Source organism: Tubulanus polymorphus, chromosome 10, assembly GCF_964204645.1.
Source record: "Tubulanus polymorphus chromosome 10, tnTubPoly1.2, whole genome shotgun sequence".
NCBI lineage: Eukaryota > Metazoa > Nemertea > Palaeonemertea > Tubulaniformes > Tubulanidae > Tubulanus > Tubulanus polymorphus.
In genome coordinates this window covers 10,073,476-10,084,530 of record NC_134034.1, presented here as the reverse complement: position 1 = coordinate 10,084,530, position 11,055 = coordinate 10,073,476, and the positions used below count along the sequence as shown (strand labels likewise).

General features: G+C 43.1%; 1 protein-coding gene across 1 annotated transcript; it reads left to right on the top strand.

Moving 5' to 3' along the window:
• Nucleotides 1-589: 589 nt before the first annotated feature.
• Nucleotides 590-10,674, top strand: LOC141911588 (uncharacterized). The gene is made up of 10 exons (XM_074802573.1): nucleotides 590-639; nucleotides 1,817-1,940; nucleotides 2,316-2,524; nucleotides 2,947-3,113; nucleotides 5,135-5,307; nucleotides 6,003-9,259; nucleotides 9,391-9,470; nucleotides 9,644-9,730; nucleotides 9,923-9,960; nucleotides 10,045-10,674. The coding sequence occupies exons 1-10, from the start codon at nucleotides 631-633 to the stop codon at nucleotides 10,059-10,061; spliced, it is 4,161 nt and encodes a 1,386-aa protein (XP_074658674.1). The 5' UTR covers nucleotides 590-630; the 3' UTR covers nucleotides 10,062-10,674.
• The last annotated feature ends 381 nt before the right edge of the window (nucleotides 10,675-11,055 follow it).

Here is an 11,055-nt window from a genome sequence, read left to right as displayed (position 1 = left end):
TGGAGCGAAAGTTTTTTTGGGGAATTTGATTTCCATTATTTTCAGAATTTCAAAAACTGAAAAATTGTTTGGTCTTCAAAAAGTTCAGTACTTACCACCAAAAACAGTCGAAACTTCTTTTTTTCGCGTGACACTGACAAACTAAACTGACATATCGGCTACAATTCGGAAAGCTGTCGGCAATCATTAATGAAACGTCAAAAAACTTTTTCATTCATTTCCCTCCTCTTCTTTCTTGTCAAAACAAATCAACGCTGTCACGGACACACGCGGAACAAAGGGAACGCTGTCACGGACACACGCGGAACAAAATGCGGAACAAATGATTAACGAACGGACTGTACAAATTCAATTAACTTTATATCGTACGCAGTTTCAAAATTTACTGCTGTAAAAAATTGTCGACTCTTTTCCCAATAAGGAATTTTCACCCATGGTTCCTGGAGTCTTGATATCGATCTAGACCTAGCTTGATCGCGGCATAGTTCTATGATCGCGGTCAAATTTGTTCTTCAATAAATGCGGTTGATTGAATTGATTTGACACGGAAGTCGAAGCGGCGGATTTGAAAATTTTCATTTCGGGGAAGATTTTATGACGTCTAAATTTCGCTGAGATCTGCGCCTTAAAATGGAGACGGTAATAAATTCGAGCTTTTCATGAAATTTGGCAATTTAATAAAACGAGAATATCGTAGTATAATTTTCGTGCATTTGAGTGAGAATGATTGCGATCGAAAGAAAAAATTCATTCTGGATGGATGGAAATCTTGTTGAGAATCTCTATTTTTAAAGAGGCCTGTGACGTGTTAAGGATTCGAAATTGGCCTAAAAAGAATGAAATATTTGGGTGAAAAGCTATTCATTTTGATTCCCTAGGCTGTGCAGAAATTAATTCTTTTACGAGACACCGGGCGGATGGAATAGAAGGCTGGCCCCAGCAGGCCTTCCTTGGCTTGTTGGGCTAGGCCAGGTTTAGTTAGTTACCTAATCGTTGGTGGTAAGCTTTTTATAATCGGATGGGCTTATACCAACATGAAAATATCCGATCGTGAAACTAAACCACAGCCAGGTTACTGACTAATGTCTATTTATTAATGGATGAGACCTGTTTTTCTGGGATATTTTGCTTATTTTTTGGGGAACATACCTCATTTATGTCTTAACAGAATGCCAAAAATCGTGGACAACAACTGAATATCCGATATTATTCCAGTTCTGTACCGATTAGATGGATTGGCAAAAAGACTCCTTAAGTCCAGTTGAATGAGAGAGAAAATCCTCCATTTTGTGAAATTTCTTGGATTTGAACATTGTTACCATGCCTACGCCACCCTGATTTAGTTGTTGAGACCCCACAAGAAAAATAACTTCATTTTGTAGGCGTGGTGACAATGTAAAAATTCAAGAAATTTCACAAAATGGAGGATTTTCTCTCTCATTAAACTGGACTTAAGGAGTCTTTTTGCCAATCCATCTAATTGGTACAGAACTGGAAATATATCGGATATTCAGTTGTTGTCCGCGACTTTTGGCATTCTGTTAAGACATAAAAGAGGTATGTATCCCAAAAAGTAAGCAAAATATCCCAGAAGAACAGGTCTCATCCATTAATAAATAGACATTAGGCCAAGGTTGGGCTTCTTGGAGGGGTCCAAAAATGTAATGAAGTGTTTGAATCATCAGAAGTTCAGCATTTGGCAGGTTTTTTTCCTCAGAATTAAACATTTTGGTAAAACGATTTCACAAAAAAAAGTTTCCAGGCTGAAATTGAAAAAAATATTAAAAAGGTTTTTCCTCTCTCTTCTATCTTGTAGCCTCCGGTCGCCGTCAGGCAAGAGCCTCCTCGAAAGAAGGTCTTGAAAATGGTTTTAAGACAGAAGAAAAAGATGAACGCGAGCACGGGGTCGCGTTCAAGAAAATTGAACACCAGTCTGAATGGTTCGTATCGATCAGTTTCAAATTTTGAATCCTCCTTATTTACTCATTCGGAACCATCCCATAATCTAGTGGGTGGCTCCTAGAATATCCTTGTCGCAGAATTCGGTCCTATTATCTCTTAGAGCGTTGCTCTGTGGTTGCAACATAATTTGGAGCCACCCTTTTGTATAGTGGGTGGCTCCGGGAATATCTTCATCGCAGAATTCAGCATTATCCCTTTTTTTCTAGAGGATGATGCTGAGAATATCATGATAAGCACATTTGGAGCCACCCTTTTTGTATAGTGGGTGGCTTCGAATTGACTCGCTATTTTCAGCGTCTGCTCATCGGAGAAAATTCTGGTTTAGCTACGAAAATATTTTTCTTATAATTCAGTATCGATGGTCAAGCGTACTTTGCAAGTGAACAATCGCGCGTTGGCCAAGGCGCTGACGCAATATAAAGAAGAGTTGAACAAAATGCAGGTGGCGCTGTTGAAGATGGAGCAAGAGAAACAGGATTTACACGAACGTCTGGTCACGATGGAAAAACTGACGAACCTGAAAAACGAAGAGATCGAAATCGAAGTTGAGCGGCGAATGCAGGTACGCCGTGATAGATGGCGCGACCTCGCACTCCCTCTTTTCCTTATCCTCTTTCCCCCTCACCTCATCCCCGCTATCTGCTCTAGGTCTCACTACTCACTCCCCACCTCCCTGTCACCTCTCACTCCCTCTCCCATCCTTTTCCTCCCTCCCTCTAGACTCCCCAGTTCTTGGTCCTTCCCTCTCCTTCCTTTTAACAATCTTTTTGGAGAAAATAAAATAATGCATATACTATGTATTTATATATATATATATATATATATATATATATATATATATATATATATATATATATATATATATATATATATATATATATATATATACCACAAACTAACCTGAACTTGCATTACTGGAGTGTACTGCCAGCTAGTTTTGGGTTAAGATTTTAACCGTTTTATCTAAAATATTTTCATTGTAAGGTGGTGAATGAAAAGTTGCGCGCCGTATTGCGGAACATCGGTTCACTGACTTGTGAAGCGATGGACATGGTCGGCAACGATGGTGGGCACAACGAACTATCGCTTGCACCACCGGCCGGTGAGTCGAGTGATAAAGAGAACGAGATCGACGCCAAAACAACGAACACGTGAGTAAGAAAATACAGCAACAATATCTGACTTGACAGTGATATCTGAGTTGGATGGTACAGTAGACTCCGCTCGAGTCAGATCTTTTGACTTGAGAGTGATATCTGAGTTGGATGGTACAGTAGACTCTGCTCAAGTCAGATCTTTTGGCTTGACAGTGATATCTGAGTTGGATGGTACAGTAGACTCGGCTCAAGTCGGATCTTTTGACTTGAGAGTGATATATCTGAGTTGGATGATACAGCAGACTCCGCTCAAGTTGGATCTTTTGAGTAAAAAGTGATATCTGAGTTGGATGGTACAGTAGACTGCGCTCAAGTCTGATCTTTTGACTTGAGAGTGATATATCTGAGTTGGATGATACAGTAGACTGCGCTCGAGTCAGATCTTTTGACTAGAAAGTGATATCTGAGTTGGATGGTACAGTAGACTGCGCTCAAGTCTGATCTTTTGACTTGACAGTGATATCCGAGTTGGATGGTACAGTAGACTCCGCTCAAGTCGGATCTTTTGACTTGACAGTGATATCTGAGTTGGATGATACAGTAGACTGCGCTCAAGTCTGATCTTTTGACTTGAGAGTGATATTTGAGTTGGATGGTACTGTAGACTCCGCTCAAGTCGGATCTTTTGACTTGACAGTGATATCTGTGTTGGATGGTACAGTAGACTGCGCTCAAGTCGGATCTTTTGACTTGAGAGTGATATCTGAGTTGGATGGTACAGTAGACTCCGCTGAAAGTCAGATCTTTTGACTTGACAGTGATATCTGAGTTGGATGGTACAGTAGACTCCGCTCAAGTCTGATCTTTTGACTTGACAGTGATATCTGAGTTGGATGGTACAGTAGACTCCGCTCAAGTCTGATCTTTTGACTTGAGAGTGATATATCTGAGTTGGATGATACAGTAGACTGCGCTAAAGTCCGATCTTTTGACTAGAAAGTGATATCTGAGTTGGATGATACAGTAGACTCCGCTCGAGTCAGATCTTTTGACTTGAGAGTGATATCTGTGTTGGATGGTACAGTAGACTGCGCTCAAGTCGGATCTTTTGACTTGACAGTGATATCTGAGTTGGATGGTACAGTAGACTCGGCTCAAGTCTGATCTTTTGACTTGAGAGTGATATATCTGAGTTGGATGATACAGCAGACTCCGCTCAAGTTGGATCTTTTGAGTAAAAAGTGATATCTGAGTTGGATGGTACAGTAGACTGCGCTCAAGTCTGATCTTTTGACTTGACAGTGATATCCGAGTTGGATGGTACAGTAGACTCCGCTCAAGTCGGATCTTTTGACTTGACAGTGATATCTGAGTTGGATGATACAGTAGACTGCGCTCAAGTCTGATCTTTTGACTTGAGAGTGATATTTGAGTTGGATGGTACTGTAGACTCCGCTCAAGTCGGATCTTTTGACTTGACAGTGATATCTGTGTTGGATGGTACAGTAGACTGCGCTCAAGTCGGATCTTTTGACTTGAGAGTGATATCTGAGTTGGATGGTACAGTAGACTCCGCTGAAAGTCAGATCTTTTGACTTGACAGTGATATCTGAGTTGGATGGTACAGTAGACTCCGCTCAAGTCTGATCTTTTGACTTGACAGTGATATCTGAGTTGGATGGTACAGTAGACTCCGCTCAAGTCTGATCTTTTGACTTGAGAGTGATATATCTGAGTTGGATGATACAGTAGACTGCGCTAAAGTCCGATCTTTTGACTAGAAAGTGATATCTGAGTTGGATGATACAGTAGACTCCGCTCGAGTCAGATCTTTTGACTTGAGAGTGATATCTGTGTTGGATGGTACAGTAGACTGCGCTCAAGTCGGATCTTTTGACTTGACAGTGATATCTGAGTTGGATGGTACAGTAGACTCGGCTCAAGTCTGATCTTTTGACTTGAGAGTGATATATCTGAGTTGGATGATACAGTAGACTCCGCTCAAATCCGATCAGTGAAAAATATGCCGGTATGTCACAAAAAACTTCTATAGAATTTGTTTGTTTTTTTTCAAGTGTACCACTGAAACGACGTTGTTTGAACAAAGTTGCCGCTCGCGTGCCGGTTGCTGATCAGCCGACAGCGGCGCCATCTGATCTGTCATTGATCGTGGAAAAATCAGTGCTATTGGACGAATTGAACAACATATCGTTATACGCGGACGCTCCCGCTCACAACATGTCGACAGGTAAAAACAATGTTTCAAGCACATACGATGTTGAAAATGTTCAACTTAAATTCTTGGTGTAGTTTCACATAGCCACTGATCTGGAAAACTCAGACAATCAGACAAATCTAGAAAAAAATCTGGAAAAACTAAAGGAATTTGACGAATTTTTCCGAAAACCTGGAGAACTCGGGAAAGTCAGATAATGCTATTGACCACACATTTCTCTATCAGTGGTTCAATGAGAAATGAAGGAATTGTTAGATTTTAAACCAAGATATTTTTTCTGATTTATTCGCTCGTGGAGGTTAACTATTTATTTGACGCACAAGCTTTCGCTTCTAATGTATAGAAGCTTCATCACTCAATCACCTGATGAAGCTTCTATATATTACATTAGTAGCGAAAGCTCATGCGTCAAATAAATAGTTTACCTATATAGCGATAGATAGTGCTAACCTTAGAGGTCACTGAGTTTCTCTTCTGGGCTAGGTTTCATAGATGTGGAAGAGAAATAGTCCCTGGGAACATTTTAAAATTTGTCAGTTATAACCATGGTTTCTCATTGTAACTATGGTGGTTGTCACCCAGATTGAGGATTTACCCCTAGGGATAACTTTGATACTCAGTCTATGAAACCAGGCCCTGAACTTTCAAAACATTCAATGCAGTAAAATCTTGAAAGTCTGTATTAAGAATCTGGTTTCTTGTTTCAGTAAATGAGGATGACGAGGCGTTGTCTCGACGTAACTCCAGTCGTAGCAGCTGCAACAGTCGTCGTTCGGGGTTACTGGAGCGTGGTTCGATCGCTCAGGCACTGGTCGACCGGCTGTCGGTCGTAACCCGACCAAACCAAGACGACGGCGACACTGGGAATAACGAACGAGCGGGTAGCGACGCGCCGACGGATTACGAAACGGCCGCCGCGTTCCAAAAATCGAAAAAAATCCGACATTCGAACATACCGAGCGACTGCGAAGAGATGACAGCGACCTTAGCAACGGCGGCGGCAGCAGACGAGCCGGTAGATAACAACGGCGAGTCGGGCACCGCGGAAAATAGTTGCAAACCGTTCGTCAATCCGGACGATCGTCCGATACCGACGCTCGTTAAAAAGATGTGCGCCGCCGCCGAGTCCGGTTCCGGCATTACGAATACGAGCGATAGCGCTACCCCGGAAAATGCGGATCGGCCGTTTTCGTACACGTTCATCGCGTGTTCGCCTCCGAAAACGTCGCTCGGCGCGAAACGACTTTCCACGCGGAAAAAATCGAAATCCGGAGGTAGTAAGCCATCGAGGGCAAGCGATAGCAACAATGGCGCTGCCGCGAAAGTTCCGTCGATCGTCGTCAACGGCGATGACGACGATAAATCTAGAACGGCGCGAAAACGTCGGACGTATTCGTTGAGTCCGACTAAAAGTCCGGCGCAGGCGTTCGAGAAAACGACGTTCCCGAACAGTCCGATGGACATGACTGCTACGTTAGCGATCGATATCGAGCTACCCCACGTCGACGACCTCGACCTGCTCGAAAACGAAGTGATGCCCGAATTGGAGTCGGATTCGGAGCAAGCGCACGTGGCGCCGTCTGCCGACGTCGTCGATAATCAAATCGAACGTCGTCAGTTGTCGTTGGTGACGCACGAATCGCGTTTGAAACCGCCGGGCGTTCGAGCGCGGAAAGCGGCCGTCAACGAGAGCGGTAAGATCGAAATGGCGCCGACGAAACAGAAAACGGAGTCGTCGTCGACGTCTGCTTCGTCGGACGAGTCTTCGTCGTCGGGGGCGGCGGTAAATAAACTGAAACAGTTTCATTTGACTGTCAACAAACCGGGCAAATTCGGATTCAAAGCCGGTCGACGCGATTTCTCGAAAACGGTCGCGTCGGTCACGATCGCGAAGAAAGACGCGCCGCTGCCGAAGAAGAAGACAAAAACGAAAACCCGTGTTGCGGCAGCGGTAGCAGCGGACTCGAAACTGGATTCGTCGTCGAAATTCGATTTCCGAGGCTTCACTCCGGATAAAGCGGCTGCCAATGCAAATCTGACGGTTTTCGACATGTCGGCGAACGAGTCCGTACGTAAACCGATGATCACGCTGAATCAGTTCCGCGAGAATAACAAAGCCTCAGACGTGGCAGCCGTTTCAACCGAGAAAGCAACGCCACCCGCCGGCAGCGGGGAGTATAACATGGCGGACGAGACGGTCGTCGTCGGCGGCGACAAGGTGGCCGCGGATTCCCATCGAAAGCAATCAGTTCTGAATACGACGTACGATAAAGACGACGACGCCTTGATAAATGAAGATGATAACGACGAGAAAGATGCCGATGATGAAAAGGTGGTAAATGCTCGCGTTGAGAAGAGGAAAGTTCCGGATTCGGCGGATGAATCGAAGCAGACGGACGCTGCTGCTGCCATCGACGCGGCGACGAAACCGAAGAAAGAAGTCGCGAAAAAGAAAATTTCCACGCGGACGAAAGTTTTGCGCAAAAAGGCGAAATTACCTTCCGATGATGAGGGGGATATTTTGGACGATGAAAATAAGGAGGAAACGCGGAATAAAGTCGCTACGAAAAGTAAAAGCAAAATGGCGAAACAAGTCGGCGATTATTCAGATTTTGCGCCGACGGAAAAAGGAGCTGCAGCGGTAGAGGATGTCCGAATGGTATTCGCGGAAGATTGTCTCGATGAAAAGTCCAAAGTTAAGGAGCAAAAGGAAGATGTAATCTGTAAGGCACAAAAAATGGCAGAAAAAGTTGATGAAGATTGTGATGATTTGAAGCGAAGGAAAAAGGAACGAAAGAAGAAAGAAAAGGAGGTCGTTCATGGTAGCGAGGATGACGCGGACGGGAAGAAATCGGTACAAAAGAGGAAGGTAAAGGAGGTGGATGAAGTTGAGGATGATTTGAAGGAGGAACAAATTTTGGGCAATGACAAAATAATGGTAATAAATGGTAATAGCAAGAAATCTAATGATGATTTGAAGGAAACGAAAAATGAGCGAATTAAGAAAGAAAAGGAGGTTGTTCATGGGAGTGATGATGACAGAGAGAGGAAGAAAAAGGTGCAAAAGAGAAAGGTAAAGGAGGTGAATGAAGTTGAGGATGATTTGAAGGAGGAACAGATTTTGGGCGATCAAGAAATTGGAGATGAAATTGGTAATAGCAAGAAAGTAAATGATGATTCGAAGGGTGTGAAAAATGAGCGAAAAAAGAAAGAAAAGGAGGTGGTTTGTGGTAGCGATGATGACGCGGAGGTGAAGGAAAAGGTGCAAAAGAGGAAGGTAAAGGAGGAGGATGAAGTTGAGGATGATTTGGAGGAGGAACGAATTTTGGGCAATGAAGAAATGGGTAATAGCAAGAAATCAAACGCCAGACGAACAAAAACTAGGAAGGAGGAAAGTGCAATAATCGGCGAAAAGAGTGATGATGGGAACGGCGAGGACGAAACTCAGAAATTATTGAAACGGATCGAAGGTGGCGCTAGTAGCAACGTTGCGGAAAAGCGCCGCGAAAGCCACTGGCGCAAAACGGCGACGAAATCGTCGTCGGACGAACGCGACGATTCACCAGTCGTACCAGTGCAACGCAAGCGCCACCTGACGAATCGTCGTGTAGTCGTTTCCGACGACGACGAGGAGGAAGAGCAGACGACGAGCCGACGGAGAACAGCAGACGTCGTCGGGGAACAGACGACGATGACAGCGGACAACGACGCGACGAAAAAACGATCGAAATCGACAATATCTCGTAAACGTACGAGCAAAACGGATTTATCGGCGAGGAACGCGGACCGCGACTCGTACGACGAGTTCGTGGCGCCACCACCGACGAAAATGAAAAAATCGACGACCAAGAAAAGCGCGGCGGCCAAGAAAACGACGTCGTCTCGACGCACGACGAAGGTTAAAGTGGAAAAACAGTTAGATATGGACGAAGTGGAAAATATCGCACCAGAAATCGAAAATCAGGTACACGACAGCCAAGTAATCGATGATTGATACAACGCTGCACTTGAAAATTAGCGAATGCAACTTAAAAGAAGATATTTGAAAAATGTTCTTTTTTTTCTTTTTCATCGTTTCGTCGCGCGGTTTCACAGGAAGAAAATACAGAAAAACAGGAGGAGTTGGAAACGTCGTTCCCCCTGCGTCGAAAAACATCAATTGTCTCGCTAGCCGGGTGAGTGATGGGTCTGAATTTCGTCAAGTTCTTCTCTGAAATGATCCTAAAATGCATAAATGATGGAAATGAGGGTGGGTTTTTAACCTGGAAATCAGAGAAAAGTCGAGGAATTTCGTTCAAATGAAAGTAGCCACCCTGTGAAAAAATTGTTGTCTATATTTTTCCGATAGCTCGGATGATGGTGGCAGCGCTCCGGAGGGCAAACGCTCGTCTAGAAATCGCAAGCAAGTCAGCTATAAAGAACTCCCGGTTGGAGCGTAAGTATTCTAGCCTATAATCACTCCAATGAGAATAAACATAGCGCGGTGATGTCGTTGAGGGAATTTAATGGAACTATCAAATTACTTAAACAATTTGATGACGTCATAGGGGGATTTTGTTTAGGGACACGTATCTTTTCTTTAAGGGTCTAGATACATTTTAAACGGCATATATTTTCTTTTACACAGTAAACTTCGTCAAGGGGATAAATGTTTCGGCGTCGCGGGTAAGAACAAAATTCGTTAGTGCGTTGTTTTCGCTAGTTTCTCTAGAGATTGCTTCAAATTCATTTCAATGTTTTTTTTTTCAGCTTCGAAAAAGAAGTAAATTTCTACGTTGCAGTTCGACGGACGATTAATTTTATGCATTTTTTTTGTTAATAAGAAAGTTATTCTGAACTAGATGAATTTGCTACCCGTAGAAATATGCTACTTTAATTGTTAGCAGATTTTGTGTGCGTTATACTCAAAATATGTCCTAAGGGGGTCGGGAATTGCATAATTTTCGCTTTGTAGATATTTTGTAGCTCAGATTTAATACATTACAGTGAAACTTAATCCTTTCAGTGCTGACTTATTAATTTCCGAAAGTGCTTCACCTTTATCAACCAGTCACCACTATTGACTGTATTATGATGGTAACAGGTATCTGATCTTTTTTTCCCTATTTACCAAGGCCCCCATTTTCCATTTGACAAAATTGAATAATCACCCATGAAATACTCGGGAATTTTTAATTCATGTAACTGTGAGAACCATGAGCTGAGAAAATGGCCCTAAATTTCCTAAGCCACCTTTGAACCCTGATAATCCTGATTTCATTTTTACAGCAATATTTCTTTACGTACTCGAGATTTGTATCTTCAATCATCGGTCATTATTGTATAGATGTCATTTCTAGCGAAATAGATTTAATCAGTGCCAAATAAACCGGCTTCTGAATTCATGTACAAAACCATACATTCTATTGTTTATTTTTTTAAATTTTTTGGGAGAACATTATTAAGCTGATTGCGTATCACTTGCAACAACTCAGTTGTCCATTGGTCCCAACCCAGCAGGAATTTCAGCACTCCCGTCTCTTAAGATGGATCCATGGGCCAGGAAAAATGCCGCAGGGAATTCGGAATTCGAATTTTTACGGAACCTCTCCCCATAAGAAACAGCCTCCACAGAGCATACCTTATACAGCGGGACCTCGTACAATGAACTTCAGGGCACCAGAAAATCTGTTCGTTATAACCGGTAGTTCTATATATATGGCAGAACCTCGTTACAACGAACTTCAGGGCATCAGAAAATCTGTTCGTTATAACCGATAG

Excerpts from the sequence above, each read along its gene's own strand:
- LOC141911588 (XM_074802573.1), top strand. Across the intron at positions 3,114-5,134 it reads GACGCCAAAACAACGAACAC|TGTACCACTGAAACGACGTT; the intron begins GTGAGTAAGAAA and ends TTTTTTTTCAAG. Across the intron at positions 9,731-9,922 it reads AAAGAACTCCCGGTTGGAGC|TAAACTTCGTCAAGGGGATA; the intron begins GTAAGTATTCTA and ends TCTTTTACACAG.